General features: G+C 40.7%; 1 protein-coding gene across 3 annotated transcripts in view; it reads right to left on the bottom strand.

Moving 5' to 3' along the window:
* Nucleotides 1-26,213, bottom strand: part of CCDC93 (CCC complex scaffolding subunit CCDC93) — a 104,157-nt gene that overhangs the window by 16,394 nt on the left and 61,550 nt on the right. For 2 of the 3 annotated variants that reach the window (XM_090279390.1, XM_090279393.1), the window contains 7 exons: nucleotides 19,260-19,376; nucleotides 14,046-14,108; nucleotides 9,581-9,654; nucleotides 5,512-5,593; nucleotides 4,507-4,581; nucleotides 3,210-3,263; nucleotides 1,594-1,656 (listed from right to left, as the gene is read on the bottom strand). In XM_090279390.1, coding sequence (XP_090135516.1) covers nucleotides 1,594-1,656; nucleotides 3,210-3,263; nucleotides 4,507-4,581; nucleotides 5,512-5,593; nucleotides 9,581-9,654; nucleotides 14,046-14,108; nucleotides 19,260-19,376 — 528 coding nt within the window. The remainder of the gene's footprint in view (nucleotides 1-1,593; nucleotides 1,657-3,209; nucleotides 3,264-4,506; nucleotides 4,582-5,511; nucleotides 5,594-9,580; nucleotides 9,655-14,045; nucleotides 14,109-19,259; nucleotides 19,377-26,213) is intronic. The other variant, XM_090279387.1, reaches the window with a different exon arrangement.

Here is a 26,213-nt window from a genome sequence, read left to right as displayed (position 1 = left end):
TCTAGGTTACATCTAATGGGCAATTCTCAGATTCTAGCTTTCTTGACCTCCAGCAACATTTACCATTCTCTCTACTGAGCTCTTGCTCAGCTGTCAAGAGACCTTGGGCTCATGTTTTCCTCACCTTTTAGCTGCCTACTTGGTCTCAACCCATATCCATGATTCCTCCTTTCCCTTGGCCTCTTCTTAGAGGGTTTAGTCCCAGGACCTCTTCTTGGCCTGCATTTTCACAGCCTCGCTTATCACCTACCTAGGGCTGACACCTAATCTCATGCTCAGACTATGTTGACCATCAGACCCAACACCCATCACTTCTTGGACATTTCTACACAATTGAGTACCTCAACCTTTAAAAGCCCCAAATGGATCTCGTTAACACTCTTAGTCACACTCCCACCCCCTTTAGCCGTATTCTTTTTTCTTTAATGTTTTTTCTCAATGAATGATACAGGTATCCACCCTATTCCCCAAATCAAAAATCAAAGCACCATCCTTGACTCCTCTTTTTCTCTCACCCATCAGTCAGTTCCATCAGATATGGCTTCTCAGTCTCTCCCCTGCTGGTTCATTTCTGTCCATCCCCATTGATCCTGTCCTGGCTCAGGCCCTTAAGATTTTACTGCAGCTTCTCTCTAGCCAGTCTGAAGTTATACAGTTTGCAATATGCATATAAGCTCCCTTCTACTTTGATGTATATGGATGTGTCTCGTCAATATCTTGGTCTTCAAAGAGCAAGCCAGCTCCCAGAAAATGGGCCATCCCACTTATTATTCCTGGGACCTAATGCAACACTAAATATGCAATAATTACACAGCCAAAAAGATTCCAAATACACAGCTGTACTGTCCTGATTTTATTTAATTCTGTGTCTCACCCAAATTCAAACAAAGAGTTCAGCAAAATAAGGAGCCAGAGAAAAAACAGGATCCCACTGCCTGTCCCCTCACCTCCCCCCACCCCCCTCAGCCCTTTGACCATTCCCGCCAGAACCTGCCTTCCCTTCCCAGAGAACAGGAAGAAGGCCTGGACCAGAGTGCAGCACAAGTTAACTCCCGGCTTTGAGCTACCCTCAGCCAGATATTGGCAACGTAAGGGGTTTTACAATGCTATTTTGGCTCTATGTGAATGTAGCTGTGGAGCCAGCTTTAAAACCTTCCTCCCCCATAACTGATATCCTCACAAACTTCAAGGTTATCAGCCAAAACAGCTAAAATGGGCACTTAATTTTAAAGGAAAAGTATTAGATGAGAACACATGAACTTGAATGCTGGCTCTGGCACTTACCAGCTGCTTGATCTTGGTCAAGTACTTAATAGATTTGAATCAATTTCTTCATATAGAAAATGAGGCTAATACCTGTTCTCCACCAGGGTGGGGATCTAATCAAATAAGATGATAGTTAAAGCAACATACCAATGTGAGGCATTATTAGCAACACCTTAACCAATGAGTTACCCTCTAGAGAGAAGAGCAGCAACAAAAGCCTTAGTACCAAGTCTCTAGTTCTCAGAGACTGAAACTTCCCAGTTCGGCTATAGAACATTCATACCTAGCTAGATGGATTTACGTATTTTTATGCTTGTTTTTACTCACCTGTAGTAAACGGATCTTGTAAAGTTTCTCTTTCTCCATATTATATCGTCTGTCTAGGTCTTCCTAAAAATTGGAGAAGGATACAATTATCTGGGAATAGAAAACTTGCATTCTTTGATAAGGTCTTTTGAAATTGAATGCTTTTTATGTTTTCTCCCCCATTGCAAGGCCCCAAATTTCTTTTCTCAAATGGTTAAGTGTTAGGGTCTGGGTTCTGTGTCATATGAGACCTTTGACACCCTTTCACGTCCCTTTATAACAACTCTTCCTTCTTCTAAGATCCAGGCTGAATCCAGTGTTCTTAAGTAAAGTAGCCCCCAAATCTATTTGCCCCCCACTCCCTACACCAAAAACAATTGTGATTTAAAGAACCTACTGTCCTGTGCCTCTGTGTTAGAAGATGATACTGGTCTGCTTTCTATGTTTCTATTTGGAGTTGTACTGTCTAATACAATAGCCACTAGTCACACATGGCTACTTAAATTTACATTAAGCAAAAAAAAAAAAAAAAAATCAGTTTCTCAATTGCACTAGCCACATTTCAAGTGCTCAGTAGCCACATGTAGCTAGTGGCCACCATATTGAACAGTGTAGATACAGAACATTCCCACAACTGCAGAAAGTGCTTTTGGACAGAGCTGAATTAGAGAGACTAGCTGGCTCAGTGAACACAATGAATTAAGAGATATGGCTAGATGGCTTGCTGAGTTAGAGAAAGCCCCTTCCCCAAAGCATGCATACAGGAATGGGGGGTGGGGCAATGAGAACACTGAACACACACAGTATTCCTCCCAGGGCTCAGCTGCAGGCAAACTGTACACCCCCCCCTCTCCCCACTTCACCACAGGAGTCCTGAAGCTCACTCTCTAGGAGTTTCTAAGGGCACAAAGGGAAGAGAAAACCAAAAGAAGGCAAAATTTCAGAAGCTTTCCTGCTTCTCTCCTCTTCCTCCTCCTCTCCCTTTTCTCTTTCTCCTGCAGGTCTGCTGGAGTGCTGGAGTCCTGGGAATACTAGTTTAACTCAGGACAGGGGCAAGCAAACCACAGCCCAAGAGCCAAATCCTACAGCCATTGGGCCAAATCTGACTCTCTGCCTGTTTTTGTGAGTGAAGTTTTATTGGAACACAGGCACATCCTCTGATTTACATATTGACTACAACCACTATAGTGGAATTGGCTTACAAAGCTAAAAATATTTACTATTTGGCCCTTTACAGTTTGCTGACCCTGAAATGTAGTACCATAAATAGTTCTTTCCCTCTGCACTGCCCCCATCCCTCAGAGTCTATGGGTTGTGACCAGCATGTACGGCTATGCAAGCCCTCCCCTTCTCAGAGGAGACACCAGAGTAAAGACAGAACACCTGTATAAGGTGCTAGGAACCCTGACCCCCCCAACCACCCAGAATGGTGGCCTTCAGGGTCATCCCCAGTAAGATGCTGCCTCCGTCTGAGGGGCCAGGTGTGTAAAGTGGGACAATGCTCCTGACAGACCACAGATGAGGAGTGGCCATAGAGAAAATTAAAGTAGGCATGAGAAACTGTCATGGGAGAGTATAAAGCTGGTCACCACACCCTTAGGGAACACTGGCAGTCCTGACAATGGGTAGGTACTCACATTATGAGACATCACAGGGGTGAGAGCACCAGGTGGCTCTCCACTGGAGAAGGTCTGGAATGATAAACAGTAAGGAATAACTTCTGAGTGAGGTGAATGCGGCAGGGTCAGGGAACAGAAAGGGAACAGTCAGTTGTATATGAGCCCCAGATTTTAAATTGTTCTTAAATGTCTGTCAGTTACACAAGAATAAGCTAAACTTGTCTTTGAAAGTTATAATCCTTCTAATGAATTGCTGAGAAGAGAAATGGAATCCTAAAAGTTTATGATGTGTACAATCTCAGAAGGTGACTGGGCTGACAATTTGAGCCTCCAAGATTCAAAACGTTAGAAACAACTGGTGAGGCAGGCTGTGTGATCGTGTCCCAGGGCAACACTGCACTGCATGGGCAGCCTCTGCCACTCCCTCTTCTCCCCGGTGGGAACAGTCTGGCCTGGCTGAGATGACACAACCCCACCACGCCAGAGAGGCAGCATGTCCCTGCTGAGTGTGACAGTGTCCCTTTCAGTCCCTAAGTGAAGGGGGAGGGCACTTCTGCCGATTGGCTTGCACAAGTCTCCTTCCCTTCCCTGAGCTTCATGTTCCCCGTTTCTACCTGGGAGATGGTGCAATAGATGAGTTCTGAGGCCACGTTCAACTTCCATGCACAGTGGGGCTCAGAAAATAAGCTTTGAATCAAGTGTGAGAAGGGAAAACAAAACAGCAATCCTTAAAATCTCACTTGGTGAGAGAAATAGACTTTTTTTCTGTTACAATTTAACGCCTGATGGAGACCAAGTCTTGGTTCAGAGAGCCAGAGGTGCCCCTTAAGTCCAGAGAGCTTCTGCACTGCTGGAGCTCTAATTATTAACCCAGCACCGCTCCCGTTTCCTGTTCATTGCTCCCTTTTAAAGGCTGGGCATGGGGTCCCTAGGCAGGAGTGGAGGGTGAAATGAGTGAGCTGGTACCAAATTTAGGGAAGAATAGGGTGAGTGGAAAACAGCTCAGGTGGTTCCTGGAAACACCCCTTCCCTAAAGGAGGAAGAAGGAAGACTTGTAATCTCGTAATTCTTGTCTGGAGTGGCTCTCATCCATACCCTCTGCTGCCTTTTACCCACCAGAAGGAAGAGAAAGGAGGATGAAAATCTAAGAAAATTATGTGATGAAACCAGTTGAGAAATGTGCATTCAGAGGACCAGGTTAAGTTAAGTGCGTCCTTTTCAGACAGTCCTTTCACTGGTTAGTTCTCTGGAAATCTTTTCATGGTCTAAGTTATAACAGCACCTCATGGTTTGAGGACTCCTTCGGGGCTTTTACCTTTTCTTCTCCACCTGGTGCTGCTCTGTCAGCTTTCAGGTTTTCAATTTCTTGCTGTAGCCGTGTCATCTCCTCCTTTAAAAGTGATATAAATATTTATAATACCTGGATAAGCTAGAAACTGGGTATATTGCTCCAGAGTCTTATTTTCACATTTTGTGAGTTTATGGTAAAACAAAAAGTCTGTTAGGAACTAGCGGCCCTGATCTCCAATTTCCAGCCTGGGGAAGTTTTTCTCAGGAGGGCCACAGGCAGCTGTTCCTCAGTCAGAGGGGCCCATTCTTTGTAAAGGGCAGGGAGACATGCTGGAATCACTGGGGCATGAAGTAACTGGATGGCTTGGAGACTACTTCCAATTAACCATCTCTGCTTCCTCTCCTCCACAAGTCTGTCCACCTCTCTGGGTACCCTCTAGCCTGCAGACCTGCCTAACCAAGACCCTCCCTTCCACTTTCCAGTAAGCAAGATCCAGCTTCCTTATGGTTCCTGGGCCAGACTGGCCTCTCCTCCCTTGGAATGCACATAGAGCCAGCCTGGTCTCACTCCTGCCTCCTGCTAAGGTCATGGGCACTTGTGCACCCATCACCCCCTCTACTAGACAGTAAGTTCCCAGATGGTAGAAACTAGGGCTTACACACATGACAAACAGACATTCCAGACTTTTAGGACATCTCTGGTTTTACGTAATGCTATTCCTTTATATTTGGTAAGACTTCTATTTTAAATACATGTATAAATTAGGAAATGTTGTTTGTAGGACTATGGTCTCAATTTTGGGGGTTGGCACACACGATTACTAATCTGACTCACTTCTGGTGTCCAGAGAGGGACCTACCACAGTGTTCTTTCTATTCATCTTACACAACTGATGCATAACTTGAGTGATGAATCCATTACTTTCCTAACTTCATCTGGATAGGATGCCACAACAGGACAAGGGGAAGGAAAGCAAGAGATCTTACAAGAGTCCTGGTTTAATGTTTGTTGACAACAAGCAACACTTACTCGGCAATGTGCTTTAAACTCCTGTTCCTGGCTTTTCAAGCTTTCATTCATGGCTACAAGTGCTCTCAAGTTCTGCAGGATACTGAAGAGAAAAGACCAACAAATGACATATAGCAAATCATTATGGTTTTCTGAATCACAACTAAAACCAAGTCTCCAGCTAAAAAATGACCCTTTTTAAATTTCCTTTGTCTCTCCCAAGTGTCTAATGAGTTCTCCACAAATGATTAAGACTACCATTATTTAACTGACATTATGATTCATTTATATGCCAGAGTCCATCAGGCTACATCCAAACAAACTTTACAGAATCCAGAATTAAAATGTCAGCTGTAGAAACATCAATGAGTTTCAAGAGTACTGGATATAATTAATGATACCAATTACTCAATAGTACTCAAAGCACAGACAGTATGAAAAACTTTTAAATATCCATTCTGAAAAGAAAACATGTTGCCTAAGGTCATTAAACACACTAACTTGAAAATAAAAACGTCAAGTCTCTAATAGTACTTTCTTCCATATCATGACAGAAGGGTTTCTAATTATAAAGCCACGTAAACTGTGGGTACATCTTTGCTAAAAATGTCTATCAAACCCAGATATGCTCAAACTGTGCCTGAAGCTTTTTATGATTTTAAAATCTCATTCAAGTGAGCGACACTTAGATTTTACCACCCAGTTTGGTGACAAAATATCAAATGTAAGTGTTTCTTCTACAGGATTTAAATTTTCTGAAGATAGCTAATATAAAACGGAAAAAAAACAACAACCCAGCAGCTGCTTTTGAAAGAAAAGATTGCACCTTTACTCCCAATGAGACAGGGCTAAAGCAAGTGCTGTTAAAAACTGGTAACAACGTTTAAGATCTACAACTGTGTATTATAGATACACAGTTTCAAAAGAAACACAATTAAACTGAACCCTGAATTTTTCTAGTTTTCTTAAATATTTGATTACAATTTTCCAAACTTAATGTTGCATTTTTCTCCCATCTTTTGACTTGGAATTATTGATAATTACTGATGCAATGTAAGGCATATAGAATTTACCTGAGCACCTGATGACATCACCACAGATTTTCAAATTGCAGATAAGAAGGACCTATCAGGTTGTAACTGCTTGATTTCTTTCCAGCAAAAGAAAGTTTTAGCGTGACATCTACAAATCTTCTCCAACAAAAGCCTTACGGAATCAGAAACTGGTTTATAATTTGCTCTGATCATTAACCTTTGTTATTTCTTCTGTTTTCATAGGCATACCTCTTATTAAATAATTGATTGCTAGTTTACACAATATAGGTCTCACTTTGGGAGCCCATTTGCATCACCATTTCCTGAAATGAGGCTCAACAATTTAACTGAACTGACTTATTTGCAGGACTATAATTGAGTCAACGAAATAAGGAGGAATCTACCAACTTATCTTCTGGAATATAAACCTTTATTATTTAAAAGGGTGGGACGAAGGGGCCAAAGTTCTGCTACCTTGAAACTATTTTCCCTTTCCTACCCAAGAGGTTGAGACAGGAAAAAAACAAACAAACTAACAAACAAACAAACAATAAAAACCCACTTCAGTAAGAAGATGTTAAGATGCTCCTCTTAGCCTAATTTGTAGAAGTATGCTAAATGAGGCTTCAGGCAGGTGGCACACCTTCATCCAGCAAAGCCCCTCTAGCTTAATCTAGGATACTGTAAAGTATTGTAGGTCCCTTCCTCTATCACTTGTTTCTTACCTCTACTCAGATCTTTAGTTACTATAATTCTTTCTCATTTTTGGACCATGTCTTTTTAACCTTCTTGTCAAATTTATCACCTCTAAGACACAACAATTCCATACCAAGATGATGATGCTTTGGGGATTCCGGCCCATCCTCACTTTAGCAGAATCAGCCAACAGTCTTTGTTCCAGTCTGGATCATATTCCCTTGTCTCCCTTAGATCAGGCAGGGAGAGACTTCCATACCTTATGCAGGCAGGGACCACGACCCTTGTCAGCAGGAAGCAGTTACTGAAAACACACTATCTTTCCTCGTCACCCCTAAAAGATTTTACGGATGGAAGTCTCTGATCAAGGTATGAGGCAGGATAGTAAGCTAGGAAAATTCCTTGGCAAGTGGAATGGAAAAACTGAGACATAGTTGAATAAACCGGCTCAGTAATTTACAGCCATATACAGAAGGTCATCAGGGCGGAAAGCCTCAGATGCCTAGCAACCAGCAAAACTGGAGCCAGACCTCACCCCCAGGGTAGCCTCTCCTCCCCTGGCATATCACTGGTCACGTGATTTAGAACCCCCTTGACCTTTCATATCCTTGGTCATGCAGTTCAGACCCTTCCCCAACATTTCTTCCCTAGAGATAACAACTAGGCATCAGTTATATGAGGTCTGCCCAGAAGGTATCCTACCATGTGATATGAAAAACAAGGACATTTATTGAACAGGATACAAGATACAAGAAACACTGTACATAGGACAAGGATGCCTCAGTCCCCTTCAAAGCAGGCACTTTGGAACCTTGCACAGTCCCCCAATCACCATAAGCTGCCCTGTCATATTTTCCTGAATCTCATCGACAGTCTGAAATCTCTTCCCTTTCAAAGGTGATTTTAGTTTTGGGAAAAGCCAGTAGTTTCAGGGCACCAAATATGGACTGTACGGGGCTGAGTCACCTGGGTGATTTGATGTTTTGTCAAAAAACTCTGCACGAGATGTGATGCATGAGCAGGTGTGTTGTCATAATGAACCTGCCCATCACCAGTTGCCCATAGCTGAGGCCTTCTGAATCATCTGAATAGTTTCCACGGAGGCATGTTCAAGCTTAATGCAAAATCTGATGCATATTTGTTGCTCTGCTTGCTCAGTCATTTTGAATGCGATGGGCGCACAGTACACATGCTCACTCAATGGCGTCTACCAACCCCACTGACTAGTACAGCGAAGTCATCCTTGTTCACACATGTGCATTCCAGTCCACTCTCCTTGACTGCCAGATTACATCAATGTCATACAAACTGTTTTCATTACATTTACAATGGCTGGACTTTCCCTGGAGAGACCTTATATTTCAGCTCCAGGCCCAGAAAAACAGCAAAACCAGGCAGGCAATGCCAGGATGCCAGGACCAGGTGTGATGACGAATAACCCCCTGCCCTGGCACTGGCAAATTAGTGGAGACCATGACCCTGAAAAGATACACCTGGGAAAGCTGATGAATATTCTATTGAGATCCTCCCCAGAGACCTCCCCTAAAATTCACACATCTGGAAAGCAAATAAAACCCCTCAAGATGAAGAAGCCAGCATATGTCCTCCTTGGGGCATGCCCACTTGAATCTTCTTCCTCAAGTGAATTTTCTTTCTCCTAAACTCTAAGGGTCCCCATGAGACTTGCAAACAGGGAAGCAATGGACAGGGCCAGCTAGTCCTGGGCTAACCCCTTGAATCCACCTCCAAGGCTCCCTTTTCTCTGATTTTCCAGTGAGCTGACAGCAGCTCCACCTTGGCTCACTTCTTTCCCATGTTTCTAGAGAGTTGAAGCAGCACCGCCTAGGCTCTCCTGTTGCTTCTTCTAGCCTAACCCCTTCTTGTTTCACTGTCCCCAGCTTCAATAAATGTACTTTCAAAATTAAAAAATTTTGAATTAAAAGAAAAAAACAAAACCCTGGTAACAAAAAATTTTCATTAAAAAAAACTTGACTCCAGGGAGAATTGAGTATCTGGGCGATGAGGTGGGAGGGAGACTTTCCACCATTTGCCTTTTTGTACAGTGAATGCATTACTTAGTTTTTAAAAACTGAAAAGTGAAAAAACAGTTAAAACCCCAAAATATATTGCTTCTGATCTCCAGGGTAACTGGCAGGAGCAGGCAGCCCAAGCACATCTCAGCATGTGCCTGAGCAATGGGCACACGCTGGATACCACGTGAAATTAACTGACCTGTATGAAGACAAAATCAGGACCCCGGGCTTCTTAGTCCTGTGTTCCAACCAATTAAGCTACCAGGTACTGTGAAAGTTACTTTCTTTAAATAAAAAAAGAAACAAATACATGCTCAAACCTCTTACCTTGGATCAGCTTTAGATTCTATCTTCTCAAGGGCTGCCTGTTCCTTGTCCAGTTTCTCACTATAACTCTTCAACTGCAAGAGAGAATGGAGGCATTGTTGCTAGACATTTGGTAGTATAGAAGAGTGAGTGCTTCCACTCTCCTTCCCCTTGGTTCCACCTATACTGTACCCCACTTCTGACAGGTGAGCAAATGCACAAAATGTAGCTGTACACTGAGAAAATAAGTGGATGTGAAAAACAGGATGGAGATGGAAGCACAACACGGAAAGGTCAAAACCAGACCGTTCTTGGTGCATACTGCTGGTTAGTAAAACCTTGGCAACGACTTTCAATCACAGCAGCAAACGGGTAAAAAGTCAAAAGTAAAGTTGACAGCAAGTGCCTTTCAGTAGGAAGGGGGAAACAGAAGGAGTGGCTGTGAGAGAGAGAGACCTCGGTTTAAATTTCAGAATGCCGATATCGTGGCTATTAATGGACAAGATTAAATCTCCCATCTTCTTGAATCATTTCACCTCAATTTTCTGAGTCAGAGTAAGATTTAAAAAAAATATTTTAAAGAAACTTAAAAAATAAAGAATAAATTATAAAATGTACAGTTATGCCCTGACTGGTGTGGTTCAATGGGTTGGGCGTCGTCCTGCAGACCAAAAAGGTCACTGGTTCAATCCCCCATCAAGGCACATGCCTGGGTTGCAGACTGGGTCCCCACTTGGGGGTGCACAAGAGGCAACCAATCAATGTTTCTCTTACGCTCTTTCTCCCTTCCCCTCTTTCTAAAAATAAGTAAATTAATTTTTTTTAAAAAGTGCACAGTTATATTATACAATAGAATACTAAGCTGCTATTTAAAAAATGCAGTTTTTAATGATGATTTCTAATATCTACTGTTAAATGAAGAAAATAAGGTACAAAACCACAAGTATAATATGCTTCCAATTATTATAAAGAAATGCATACATTAAATGTATTTGAGAGGGGTCACTCCTGAAAAACAGAAATTATCTTCCTGAGGGCAGGCCCCTTGTAGTACATGCTTCCCTCGCTAGGTGAGTGTTCTAGGAACCCATCTATATCAGTGTACCAGCTGGTGATGTTGTGAGAGGCTGCATTCAGCTTCAGTCAATTTTTCTGAAGGCTCTTTCAATGTGTTTGCCCATTTCATGATGGGTGATTTATGAGCACACCTGCCCACACCCCACACTGAGTGTTCAGCAGTTTTTTACCAAAATGGCATGACCCCTATGCTCTACCCTCCCTATTCACCCAATCTCACCCAGAGTGACTTTTTTTTGTTTCTCCAGCTGAAAAAGTCCTCAAAGAGAAATGTTTTACGGATGTAAAAGAAGTGAAACAAAAAATGGCAGAAGCTCTAAAAGGCATCAAAATCAACAGGTTCAAAAACTATTTTGAGCAGTGGAAAAACATCTTGACAGGTGTATTGCATCAAATGGCAAGTACTTTGAAAGTGACTGAAGTTTAAACATGTAAGGATAAATACACGATTTTTTATAGATACATTCTGTTCCTTTGGGTCCTCCCTAGTACATGTATAAAAGAATATACATGTTACTTATATATGCATAAAGTACTTCTGGAAAGATCCTTAAGAAACTGGTTTACACTAGTTATCTCTGGAGAAGGAAACTGTGTGACTAAGTTACAGTAGTATACCCCTTGCAGTTTTTGAATTTTAAACCATGTGAATGTTACCTATTCAGAAAAACAAGTTAAAAAACGTACCAAGGGTTCTAGTTGAAAATAAGACCAAGCACAAGTAGCAGAAACCCCTTCTTGCCTCAATTCCTAAAAATCCAGACTATTATGTTGGAACAACAGACATGAAAGATGGCTAGCAGATAGGAATGGACCAAGGAGGCCTACTGTGTGGAATTAGCAGACACAGGAAGGACTGGGCCGCAGGGCTGGGATATGAATCATGATCAGCCAACTGGGGTAAGCCACATGGCCTGGCTCTTTCAATCCATAAGCTAATTCAAGAGCTGGTGCTTCAGTCACAGGGGTAGGGCAAGGCCCCAGAGAGTAGACAATACCCAGGAGAACTGGGGAGTTGCCCAACCCTGAATATTAGTTCCCATTGGCCCATCCCATCAAAGAGAAGGACCCACCCTTTCAGAACAATCACATGAAGCAGGCTGCATAAAATGCATACAGAATCCACAGTTAGTAACAGATAATTTGAGAATCAAAGATCAGGATACTATCAAGAATTATCAAACATCTGAAGAAAGATAAAACCATAAAAAAAGTGTATCAACTTAACATGAATTTTGATCTCAAGAAATAGTTTATAGGTCAAGAAAAATGGGACAATTAATGACCTTAGAGACAAGACAGGACACGCCATATATTAAAGAGGATTAAGCTCAAACATAGGAAAATAAAATTGTGATTGCTGAAATAAAAAGTGGACAGGTTAGAACCTGGCCAATACAGGGGCCAGACAGCCTGCTGGCCTTCCTGCAGTGGGGGCAGTCTGCCCCCAAGTGTCATGCAGTCATCTGCCTTCTACGTCCCAAACCCTGCTCTACTTTTCCTAAATTTATTGGAAAGATAGGTCTCCCCTGTTTTTCAGTGCCACTAGCTTATCCTGGAAGGACAGGTTTTGCTGAAATGGTAAAACCTGCAAATACTGGTGTAAAAGGGTTCAGTGTACTCATTTTGCCCAATCTTTGCCTAGAATAGGTAAGGAGGCTGAGGTAAACACAAAGGTCCTCTTATTCACGGGCCTGGTCTTTAGCATTCTGACTAAATTAGTCTTCTTCCTAAGTTATTTAGAACTAGGTTTTGTAGAGCTCCTCATTTTTGTAGATGGGAATTAGTTTGACTGTCCTACTAGTTAGCTCTCTGAGAGGTTTTTGGTGCCATACTGCCAGCTTGGCTCTCTGCATGACCTTTCTGCCTTAGTTTCCCTATCTGCAGAACAGAGATGATAATGGTGTGTTGTTAGGGCTGTTGTGAAGAGTCAACGGACTTATATACAAGTGATGTGCCCAGAGCACACTCAGCACATAGTAATGCTGGCTGCTATTATTATTTGAGATAGGAAGATTATTTATTACTGACTTAAATCAAACCTCTACCTTTCCAGCACCTGAAAGTGGCTCAACAAATACTTGACATAGTGTTCAGCACAAAAAGCCACTTAGGATTTATATCCGAAGGCATATATGCATTTTAGGAAACTGGTATCAAGATGTTTTGCCTTTAGACTTTTTCCAAATTGTTATACACAGACTGATCTATGACTTCACAAATTTCATGTGAGGGATTCTGCATCATTAAAAGTAAGACAGCAGAAATTCCACCCCAAGAGTTTGCCACCTAATCCATAAGGAATGTAGTCACAGAAGAGTGAAAAGAATGCTGATCTACCCTAACACAACACAGGCATCTTTAAAAAGAATTTTAAAAGAATTTACTCTAACTGCCCTTTTTAAACATTCTGACAATAATCAAAGAGATCAGTCCAGATCAGAATAAAAAATCTTGGTCAGGTTTCAGGTTTATAAGTGCTGCATGTTGCTATCAATATAAGAATTTTAAATGGCAGATTTCATATGAAATTTTTAAAAATGGGGACTAGTTTGGTTTCCGAGATGTCTTTGAAGATCAGTTCAGTTTCTACAAAGTCCAAAAAGTACTAGGTGGGGTGCTCACAGAGGCGCCCTTATAGAGTACAGCCATAGCCTGAGCTACAAAATCACAAGGAGAGCTCTTCTGACCCAGATGAGGGTAGTTTTATGGGAATGCAAAGGACAGAAATATCTCACTCTCCTCATGATAGAGCTGGCCATCAGAGATGTTTGCTTTGCTTGTCTGGTTTCCCAGGTAATCAGAAGTGGGAGGTAAGCAACACTAATGATGTGAGATGGTACACTCACAATCTGGATTAGGAATGAACCGTATGCTTCAAAATATACGAGTAAACTTCTTCTTCTTTAGAGACTTCTAGAGACCTCCTCCCCCACCCCACCTAGGCTTAATCAGTAATTTTGAACAGTAAATTATATCACTGTGACTCTCTCATATTATAAAGAGGAAGTGTCTCACTCATGAAATTCAGTATTTTGGAGCTATTCTACACCCTGCAGCTTGAGGAGCAGGGGCCATTCACTGTGAATGACCCTCCATGTTCTTGTGTGTGACCTGCCCCACCCCCCATTAGGCCTGCCTTTCTCAGGAAGCCCATTCTGACCCTTGCAGCCCACTCAGTGATGCCTCCCATCTAAATCACTGATGGGTTAGAACATGGAAGTATGGATAAACTGATGGCATGGGTCAGGCACTGTCATGTGATTGTCTCGTGCCCCCAAATGAACCTGAGCCCTGAGAAGGGAATCGTGACTCCTCCACACAGACTGATGGCACACAGCATTCCATTAACAGTGCAGGTCAAAAATGATTTTTAAAAAGGCCCACGGGAGGAGGACAATCTGCTCACCTCTGTCAACGTTTTCTTCATTTCATCGTACCTGGCTTGTAGGTTGGTATGATTTGCCTGTAGCTGTAAAGGAAAGATAGAAGACAGCTGCTCTTAATTCTTACAACTCAGATATAGGTGATATCCCCATTTCACAGACGAGAAAATGGATGCTCAGAAAGATTTAAACTGGGAAAATGTGGGAATTTTAGAAAAGTTGCCAACAATAAATGAAGAAAAACTCATATATAATTAGCATCAACTTCATATCAGGAGATATACTAGGTATTCGCATAAATTCTATCACTGAACCTTATGTTCAATGGAAGAAGACAATATCCTTATTTTACATTTGAAATATAAAGACTAAGAAAGGTTAAGTTACCCGACTAAAGCTTCATAACTTACAAAGCCTGGATTTAAATTCAGGTCTAACTTTTCTATATGGCTACAACTGCTTCAGTTAACCAACTTTCCCATTCACAGAATACAAACTGCACTTCGGCATTCAGGATTCCAGCATAGAATATGACTGATTAGCAAACAATGCAAGAAAGAAGAAAGGATTCAGGACTTCAACACTAAGAGAAAGAAAAAGAATTACTTTTATGTTGAAAGTTACATAACCTGTAAACTTACATCTCGAAAATGTCATTTCCCTTTTCCTTACTAAAAAGATATATAACATTGTGTTGTCTATGAACTTTTAGAAATCTGACCACATTCCATTAGAAGTTCAAAAGGTCTGTACGCTTCTGCTTTTGAAAAGGGAAAGTAACAGAAAAACCATCTTCAAACTATTTGTTACCTATGCATAAATTAACAATGAGAAATTTTATCGTACTGTCTAAAAATTAGGTCAAAATAACTTGCCCCATCCTTGGACCTGTAAGCAACTTACTGAGAATTAGGTCATCTTCAGAAATCATTACTCCTCAATCATACTTCCTATTACCAGTCTTCAGACTGATGAGTGGTTACACTTCAACAAGGCCTATGAGGAAGCCAGCTCAAGCAGAGAGCAGAGGTCACAAAGGAGGGAAGCCAGGTAGGCTCGGCTTCTCCCCTTTCACAGGGAGCCACCTGTGCAGTGACAGTTTTTATTAACCGATTTGTTTAATGGGAAGATGAGAGTATGTCTGGAGAAAGTTTTTCTTCTTTTTTTCCTCTTGAAATCCTAGTGATTTAACTCTTGACACTCTTTGGGGCTACAGGAAGGGGTCCTGGCATTTTCTCACCTGCTTCATCCACCAATCTGACATTTACCCAATACTCTGTTCAAATGAGGTGAGTGGGAGGAGACCACGAACATAACATAGTCCTTGCCCTCAAGGAATTGGACAAGTGGGGATTAAAGTAAAGAGCAGCAGCTGAGACAGGCCCAGGGGATGCCCAAGGAAACAGTCACCTGATTCATCAGGGAGTTTAAGGAAGGCTTCACCAACAGACTCACACTCAACAGCTGGTTCTTGGCAGGGAAGCAGATGTGTACTAAGAATGGAAGATTCATCTCTTCTGTTAACTAATTTAACTAATAAGAGTTTTCCTCTTCTCATCTGACTATTTTCTTAAACTGTCACAGTAGTGAGGCTTACTTTTCATATTGCTGTAATCCTCCATAATTCTCTTGCCTACATTTTCTTCTTCCTTAACCTTAACCTAAGACCTTCTCCAGGGTTCTTATCACCACAGGTGCATCATGGTTGCTTTTCCCCCGCATTATCTTGTAGGAAAAGTTCTTAAAGTTTCAATTCTTTCTTATACTATTGGTAAAAATGTAAATGGGTAAAATAATTGATGAATAATTTGACAGCTTTTCATAAAACTGAAAATGCATGTATTTTTTGACCTAGCAATTCCATTTCCTAAAATCTATCTTAAAGAAATAATAAATATTTGTAAAATATTTGCACAAAAATGATGGCATGAAGATATTCATGGTAGCATAAACTTGCAATTGGGGAAAAAATCTTGGAAAAACCTACATACCCATGAGTAGGGATCAGGTTAAGTTAATTACAGTACATATATACTATGTCGCACTATTAGAAAGAATGAGGTAAATCTATATGCTCAAATCTCGGTTCCACTGTTAACAAGCTGTGCGACCACAGACAAAATTACTTCCCTTCGCCGTGTCTCAGTTTCCTCATTTGTCACATGAGGACAATCTATGGCCATACCACCATGAACACACCTGATCTCGTCTGATCTCAGATGTAGGGTCAGGCCTGGCAAGTACTTGGGTGGGAGAGATTAGTAACAGTACCTTCTTCATAAAGATGTTGTGTGAACTGAGTTAATTAAACAACAACAAAAAAACACCTTGCAGTTACTCAGTAAAAAGTCCTTATATTAACCAATATTATTATTAAACTCAATCTGGTAACCAGACTACCTACTGTCCCCAGGTGAATGGGCATATATAAGTATATGTAAAGGTCTAGAAAATAAAGGCTGGCTCTAAGAAATGGAGCATTTTTATAATTTTTATTTTTATATAGTTCTATACTATATGGTTTATTTACAGTAAGCTTGTATGATTCCTATAATTTAAAAGGAAAGAAAGACCTGATTGAAGCACTTAAAAATTGAGAAAAATTGTGTTTAGTATACACACACACACACATACACACACACATTTTATGTTCTCTCATTGTGACTCACTATTCAGTGTGTACTAAGAAGTAAGTGTAATGTGGACCCACAGTGTCAGATGAGGTGGCCAGGGAGACAGCTGAGGAGAGAGAAAACAGAAGGAGCTAGAACTGAAGCTCTAGAGACCTGGATTTTACACAAAAAGCCTGTTATGATTGTTGTTTGTGGTCCCTGTGACTTCTGCCAGCATCAGACTATTAGAAGATGAAAAAATTCTGTAGACGAGTTAGCTGAGAGGTGAGCAAATTTTTGTATAAGGACAAATTTAGGGACAGTAACAAAGTTAAGAGGCTTCAGATTTCTTTTGATAGAACATTCCAAATTAAAATGGGTTTAGCAAGTTACCTAGGAAAAAAAGGCATATTCTTATAGCTCAAATAAAATGTTTATGAAAATGTTGATGTTCGTTTTAAGTCTTTATAAAACATTCACATATAAGCTTATCTGAAAACATTTGCATCTTCAGTTTCTTATATTTGCTATAAAGCTTTAGTTCATAAAAAGTCCATTCCTGTTTATATTTTCATTTCATCCTTGAAGCAATCTCTCTAGGCACATTTTTATCATCTGAGACCCCCAAACTCATATGTGCTATGTGACCCTAGGCAAATCCCTACGTCATTTCCCTCATCCAGCTGGCCTAGCTACATAGGCAGCAGTTATTGCATGTGCCGGTACCACTGCAATAATGATCACTGTCCTTTACTGACAGCCTGCTACATATTCAGCAGCATGCCTAAAAAATAATAGGTTCTTGGCAAACACTGGTTCAGAGAGGCTTGCCCTTTTAGTTGGACTAAGAATGTGCCAGAACTGCCCCCTGGAACAGGCAGAGTATTTCTTCTCTTCAAATTAAGACAGCAGTTAAAAGAAAACATCTACTCATGCTGAGACATTCTGGCTCATGGGGTCTGTAATATCCTCACAACTATCCTCCCTCATAGTATAAAGACATTCTGATGGATATAGCCTCATCCTTGATTCATGTCCATCTTGATTCTGTGATGAGGTCTTTTTGAACCAATTACTTTCAGGTTCTTTTCACTTGCAAGGATCAGGAATAAAGATTATATTTTCTGTGCTAAGAAATAAAATGCCTGAACAAATTATCAAATGAAAACCAATCACAGTCCACCTTCATATCATTGTTGGCTTATGATCCAGAGCATTTGGTAAAACCAACCTATTGTTTACTCAGCTGTGGTAGAACAAATTCTAATAGAACAAATTCAATCAAAGAAATTACTAGGCAGGACCATTTGATATAGTACTCTCTTTTGAATATGTGGGATCTGAAAAGATGAAAAATGTACAAGTTCAAAATGTCAACTGGCAGCCATTTTTGAAGTCAATTGTTGAAACCACCAGTGAACTGTTTCTTAAAAAGCCATATTTATCCCCATTTTCTTCTGCTACATGTGTGCATGCATTTTTCTAATTACGTCTTACTACCAAAGCATATAACAATACTTTGTCTTCTAATGACTGTTCCTGAGTCAAACTCCCTGACTTCCTCTTATGTCTACTTTTCAAGGTCTTTCTAAAGCAGTTGTGTCCATCATCAAGCATTACAAATGCCATCTCCTAAAGCTCTCTTAAAAATGATCTGGTTTCCTCTACTTCCCCTAGCAGCACTAGTCAAAGCCACCAAAAGCTCATGTCTATACTACTGGTTCAGCCTTAATGGTTCTCCCTGAACCCCTTCTCACCCAAATCCAATTAATTCATGTTCTCACAGCAAACAGGATGTTCTTTGAAACATGCAAAGCTGATCATGCTACTCTTTTATTTAAACCCTCCAATGGCTTCCACTGTCCTTAGCATGACCTAGGAGGGCTCTGCTGATCAGATATCTCACCATGGCTCTGCAGCCAAAACACAGAAACTGGCCAAAACCTTTTCTCTCCCAGGTCTTAGTTCAAGTTGTTGCACACTTACCATGCAGACTTCCTGCCCAGCCAGTACCTACTCATCTTTCCAGTTGCAGTCCTCTGTGACAAAGATTAGGTCAGGTCTCCATATCAATCACTCTCTCAGGTCTCTAGACTTCTCTTTCAAGCACTTATCACATCACAGCTCTAAGTGATGCATATACTTTGTCTAGTATGTCTCCCATTACTACCTTAAGATCCTTGAAAGGGGAGATGATCTTCATTCATCCCCATAGCCTAGTTTAGTTCCTAGCACACAGAAGTGCTAAGTAAATATTTGTGAATTAATAAATATTACTCTTGCCCTGTGATCTTCTTCTAGAATAGAGGTTGGCAAACTTTTTCTGTAAAGAGCCAGATAATAAATATTTTAGGCTCTGTAGGCCATGTGGTCTCCGCTGCACCTACTCAACTCTGCCACAGGAGCTTGGCAGCAGACAAAGAAAATATGTAAACATGGGTTTACACATATTCCAATAAAACTTTGTTTATAAAAACAAGTGGAGGCTGGGTTGGCATAATGGCCATAGTTTGCTGACCCCTATTCTGGAACCTCCTTTGACCATTTTACCACAAAGGTCTTAACTCTTTCCCCAATTTTTCACTTCTTGAACAATGGTTCCATTTTAATTGAAAAAACACCAACCTCTTCCAGATGTTTGGTCTTCTGCAGAATCTGCTTATTCAAGGAAATGACTTTCCGACGATGAAGCTGGGAGGTTCTAAATTTTTCTGGACTTTCTTCAGCTGATAGCTCAGACTGCTGTGGAAAATAGGGAGGGCAAATCCAAAGGATTTAATTAGTCCACCTTGGTTCATGTAAAAGAGACCCATTCCTGCTCAGTCTGGGGAGAGCACCACTGGCTCCTGTGCAAAACTCAGGCCTAGAGAATAAGGCTCAGCACAATGATCAATCCCTGTCAATGAACTGAATTCCTGGCAGCAAGAATGGCACATGCAGAAGTACAGGAATATAATATCAATGTAACTGTGATTATGTTGATATCATCTGGCAAAGGGCATTATCAAAGGGTCTTAAACAGAGCAATAACAGGGTCACATTCACATCTTCATATTGCCATTGTGGAGTTATCAAGAATGCTGAATTGATTCACTTTCATCAAAGTATTATAAGCATATAGTTAAAAAGTTTACCCATTCAGAAGTACTTACAATGAAAAACATTAGTCTCCCAGCTTATTTCACCCCATCTATGGGCTCTTTAACCATTTATTTCTCTGTTTCTGGTTTTCACAGAGCATAGATTTGAGAGGCATAAAAGTTGCTGACAAACGCTAGTAGGAGATTCCTGAAATTATAATACATGAGGAGGGGATGGAGAAGACAGATCGGGCAGGTCATAGAGACTGTAAGGAATGGAAGTAAGGGAGAGATTTCTGGATCAGGTGATGAGGTGAATGTAGCAACATTACCAAGAAATAAGGCAAAGAAGGAAGCAGCCTGGTGTAGATACTGAATACAAACACATGCCTCAAGACACCAACCAGTCCCAGGAAAAACAAACAACAAGGTTGACCCTGTTGCAATAGGTGTACTTAGAATACTCATTTGGATGATAATAGATATCTTCATGGAACATGAACAGATGAATGCCCATTATAACCACATTTCCTTTTTTACTGGAAGCATCCTAATTCCAAGCAAATCACTGATTTTAAGCCCAAGAACAACAAAAACAATTGGGTATTCGATTTTCCTAGTATAACAGTGATCATAGGCTTGAAAGTCCGGAAGATTTACCCATGGTGAAAAGAGATGGGAAAGTGAGGAGGAGAAGAAAGTAGATGGCAGTCATCATTTATTTTGGCTAAGGATTTCCCTGAATAAGAAAGTGGCATTAAGAGATGATGAGTTTTTGCTCCTTAACAACTCTGGAAGTAGGAAATAACCAGTAGGATGTGGCTGCATTAAGCAGGAAGGAACATCATTTTCTATCTTGTGAGCTGACAGACCGTAAAGGAAATAGAAAAACAAAGCATTTGGTTTTGTAACATATCTAGCCTTGAAACCTGGGATTTGGGGAAATGTCAACTAACATATTCCAACTTATCAGGATTTCTGGGAACTGAAGTTACCTTTTAAAGATGCAATTGGACACATCAAGATATCCACAGCCTGTAGTCTGGGAAAAGAGAACTGTTTCTGAAAATTATCTGAGTATCAAAAAGGGGAGGAAGAGGAAAGAGCAACCCCTCTCAATTTCCAAATCACCTGTCAGAAACAGAATTACAATCAACTAATTATCTCTGTTCTACTTTGACTGCATCACCCTGAACTGTGCTATTAAGTTGGCCACTTTTGTCTGCTATATTTAATAGCATTTTTCCTATAGATAATTTAGATTTGGTTATTAGCACCCAACTTGACTCTGATTTCTAAAGTATCACTGGAATATCCTCAAAGCATTTTACCTTACTAGCAGAATTATATAAGCCTTCTCAGGACTTATTAACATTTAAAACAGAATTAATTTCCCATCCACAAGAACTACCCCACATGGTATGTCCTTGTATTTGATGTTCAGATTATCTTGAGTACCCTGATCTCCTCCAGTTGCTTGTCTGGATTTGGACCAGACAAAGTTGTGGGCAGGTCTTGCCTCACCTCCCAGACCTCCTCCAGTCTTCAGGGGTGAGTACACACTCATTCAGCGCTATCCTGAATCTTGGGCATGGGTTGGATGATGTCTCCAACTCTTAGCATGTTTTCTGGCTGATTAACTGATTTTATGGACAACGTTCCAAGAGAATAAAAATTGTATTTCCCACCCAACTTCATACTCTCTTATCAGTGTACCTGGTACACATACAGCTTTGTTTTAAAACGATGACCTTTAACTTCACTTCCAAGAACTCTTCTTGGAGGGAAATCAGTAGGTATCTTAATGTCTGTATGTAAATATTTCCAGGACGGTCTATCTCTTTCTCTTTCTCTATCTGTCTATTTTTCGCTCTCTTTTATCTATCTATCTATCTATCTATCATCTATCTAGATTTAAACTTTTAGCCATGTGGTCTCACAAGACCCTTTCAGGGAATCTTCAAGGTCAAAGTCCTTTTCATAATAACATTAACATACCATGTTTTCATTCTCATTCTCATAATTTTATAGTGAAAATTTTCCAGATTTTACATGACATGTGATAATATCATTGCTGTGATGTTAATATGTAATGTATTTATTACTGTTATTTGTAAATGAATTAATACAAAAGCTATTGGGATCTCAGTAATTTAAAGAGTTTTAAAGGGTTCTGAAAGTAAAAATCTTGAGAACCACTACTTTTATCTAAGGGGCTTGACTCATTCGGGAATTTTGTATTGGTTCCAATCATTGTTTGGGACAGCCTCATCAGCACTGAGCTCCAATCAATGGAGAGGGCGCACCTACCATTTATACAACATCCAGAGGGGAAAGTTTTTTCTGATTCCACTCTTTTACTAGACAGGTGATTCAGAGAACCATAAAAACAGAGAGAAAATATTAGCAGTGCACAGAAAGCCTCCTGAAGTCTCTGTACAAATGTACTATTATATATATATCTCTGTAATAATAGTATGTATTCTCAGTAAACACAGACTTTCAAAATCCTTTCTCTGATTGCTAGGCAGCAATTCTCATTGTTCTTCGGAGTCCCTTAAATGTGTATCTGCAAAGCATTAATGTACACTAATATTGGAATAGTAAGCACCATTTCCATATCTGGCATTTCTCTAGCCCAATTAAAATGAATAATATGCACATGAACAGAACCATAGTACATATAAATTTGTGAGTTCCTCCATTTGCTTTTAAGTCTAGAGATGGTATTATGCAAACTGCTTTGTTTAATGGAAAGTTAAAAATCATTTATTCCAGAGTTAAACTGCAGAGTTCTTAACCTAATCAACAGAAAGCTAATTGCTCTATTTTGCAAACATACTTTTAATTAAGCAATCTAAGTTTTTCATTTCTTTCAAATACCCTCTACAAAGCCCAAAGTATGAGACTGATGAAAGCAGAAACAGGTCTTTAAAGCACTTATGTGTAGATGAGTGGATCAAAAAACTGTGGTACATTTACACAATGGAGTACTATGTAGCAGAAAGAAAGAAGGAACTTCTACCGTTTGCAACAACATGGATGGAACTAGAGAGAATTATGCTTAGCGAAATAAGCCAGGCAACGAAAGAAAAATACCTTATGCTATCACCTACTACAGGAAACTAATGAACAACACAAACAAATGAGCAAAATTGAACCAGAGGTATGTAAACAAGGAATAATCTAACAGTAACAAGGTGGGAGGCGGGAAGGAGAGAAGGTGGTAAGAAGGGGAAGGGTCTAGTCAAAGAACATGTATAAACGACCCACAGACATGGACAACTGGGTGGGGACTGAATGTGGGAGAAGGGGGCGGGGCAGGGTGCGGGGAAGCAAGAGGGGGAAAAAAGTGGGACAACTGTAATAGAAAAACAAACAAAAAAATTTTTAGAGGGGGAAAAAATGAAAATATAAACAATGGAAATGCAAGTTCAGTGAATATTAGAAGGACAAGGATTTTCCTTCACACTGTATATTTTCCTCCCTATCTGATCCCTCCAGAGTTTGTCATTCTAAAGAAGTAAGTAATGACATAAGGTTCTTTGCATAAAACTAATAAGACCAGTTATTAATAGAAGTCTTTTTGACCAAGACCTTGACAGGAATGTCATGCCTAAAGGAGACATGCTTGGGCTCTGATTTTTACCAAAAAGCCCTGAGGAACTGGGATTGACTTTCAAAGGTAATAAAAGCCCACGAGATAAAAGGCCTGGTACCTTGGTTGGTTGTGTGATCCACAGCAATCTTTCCAGGGAAGGAATGAAGGTTGTTTTCCTGAAAGATGGCTAGAAGGGACCTTAAGGCACAATGGAAAACCAGAAGGACTTGGAAAAGACAGGTGTGTACAGGCAAGGATGAATGCCAGGTATGTGGCTCAGCTTTTGTGCCCTGAAGGGCAGACTGAAGGTCAACCTAAATGTTCCTTGCTTAAGTTGTAGCAAAGCAGAACTAAAGATCGTAAGTGATCATTCGCTACTCTTGTTGTTTATGCAAAAGGACAGGATAAATTAAAAATGGACTTAATGCAGTCAGTCCCTTTAATGACAAGGAGGGTAATCTTAGGGAGAAAAATCATGATTCAAGGAAAATCACAATGATCAGTGGTAGACTATGAAGTAGTGCAGCTATCTGTCTTTAAAATTTCTTTTCATTTAAAATGTTTTCATTTGAAAGTTAAATTATGTCTGTGGTATCATCAAAGATGTTTAATTTACAGGCAAGAAGAATGTCAAATGCCTTGCAACTGGATGTCTTTCCAATAAGACGGTCCTACAGATTTAGAGACTTGTTTGTGGGTTATATTGCATAAATTAACATGTGTTTTCTGTTTTCAAAGGGCATAAGCCTATGATCTTATTACGTGAGTGACTGTCTGTACGTATAGGCCTCACCTAATCCTGTCTGCATCGCTGCCTCCTGAGACTCAATGGTTTGGCTGAATTAAGTGGCTGGGTTGGTGAAGAATGGGTGGTCTGTGGGCTTCACTTTAAAACTGGTTTCTCTTTTCTATCCCAATGGCTTGGACAGAAAGGGCCCAAAGGTCTGAGAGGGGGGAAACCTAAAATATTTCCCTCAGCCCAAACTAAGTACAGTGGGCAAAAGGGTTTTGGACAGGTGAGATGTGCCTGGCATACCTTCCTCCAGAGAAGCCCTATTTTTCCCTAATGTAGGACATTGAAAAATTAATACCTGCCTTTTGTCATCTAGTGGTTATGGACTGAATGATCTTTTAACCGTGTTGCCAAATCTGTTACCCCAGAATACAACAAGGATGCCAGCCTGTTAAACCAAGCACACTGTTGTCTGGGGACAGCCAACTGACCTGGAGTCTACACGATCCTTCCCCATGTGGGAAGGCCACCCTCCCATCCACACCCCCACTCTTATTAGGGATTTCTGGACCCAAGGGTAGGTAGGACGATGACCATGTCCAGCTTGAAGCAGCTAGAGGAGCTCGAGACGTTCGCCCATTGTCCTTTATAAGATTATAAAGGGTCTTAAGTGTGAGAGGGAGGGATTGTTATTTTTTATTGTTAAAATAATTAATTAACTATTTAAAAAAAAAGAAGAAGACTATATGAAAGGATGAAGCGGGAGAGCTTGTATGTACGACCCATGGGCATGGACTTGGCAGGGGAATTGCTGGGGCAGGGGGGTGTTGCTGGGCGGAGGGGAGTAAAGGGGAAAAAATTGGAACTATTTTAACAATATAATCAATAAAATATACTTAAAGAAAAAAAAAGCAATTATGTCTCATCTGACATTCTTTTCACTGAGAGTCACAGTGGGACAAACACTGAAAATGACCAAGTTGGATCCTGAAGGATGAGACAAAATTGTCCAGCTGGATAATAGGAAAGAGGGCTTTTCAGTGAATTCTTGACAGAAAAAATGTAAATCCTGGTGTAGTAAAGCAAAAGTCCCTGCAGCTCATGGTTTTGGGGATGGGGAAAGGAGATAGTACAGCTTTTAAGGTACTTTGCATATTGATGGCAAGTTGGTAACTAGATAATAGATGTGCTGCAGCCCAGGGCAAAAGGGGAATGATAGGCTTAAGATACTTTTATGCTGCCCCCAGGTAAAACGGCAGATGATAGGTTTAAGATAATTTTCATAACAATGACATATGGTATCCTGAACCAGCATTTAAAACAAGGGCAGGCAGCCATAAAAAGAAAAGAAGCCTAGGGTCTGAGAATGTATAGACAGGAATCGGCTGGGAGGTCTGGTGTATAGTGAGAGATGTAGCAGGCAGGCAACTTTGTAGGAGAGCTGGTACACCATGGGAGAGGGCCAGGCAGGCAGAGTGAGTATAGTAGAGAAGAGAAGTAGCCATGAGGAAGGAGCTGTGAGCCATAAGGGGATTCAGCCATGCTGCCTGTAGTAAAGTTAAAGTAGCAGCTATGCAGTTTATAGTTGAAGCTGGTCTACGATGAGAAGGAAGAAGCAGCTATGCAGTTTGTAGTCAGGAATTGACCATGAGTCATGGGCTAGTAGGAAAGCAGGCATGCTGCTGCTTTGACCATGCCTGCTCCAGCTGACTCCAAAGCCACTAAGGACTCTGTCTTGCAGACCCAGACTCTTGGAACTTGGGACAGATTGAAATGACACTCTCTTAGGACTTGTGCCTTTCCTGGACTTCACCATGATCCAGTTTAACATGGCACATGCTTTTCTGGACTATTATACAGAGGCTGATGACAATGTACCCCAGATCTTGAAGGAGAGAGCTGACAGATAAGGAATGGGGAACTATTGGGCTTGGTTTTGGTTTACAGCATTTTGGGGAGCTAGGGAAGTGCTGGGTCTCGTGGGAGAACAGGGCTCTGAGCTGAAGTGGAATACTGTAAATAAAAACTTGGTTGTCTCAACAGTAATTGTTGGATCATACACCAAGGTGTCACATGAATGAGCTCTGCTTTGCTCAGCAACACAGGGGCATATTAACTGATTTCAACTTGAAAAGTGCAACATCTCTCAAAAAATTACCAACCAC

The sequence above is a fragment of the Furipterus horrens genome, unplaced genomic scaffold (assembly GCF_987537825.1).
Source record: "Furipterus horrens unplaced genomic scaffold, mFurHor1.1.pri manual_scaffold_1, whole genome shotgun sequence".
Lineage (NCBI taxonomy): Eukaryota > Metazoa > Chordata > Mammalia > Chiroptera > Furipteridae > Furipterus > Furipterus horrens.
The sequence above is the reverse complement of the archived record's forward strand: the minus strand, read 5'-3'. Positions and strand labels throughout refer to the sequence as shown.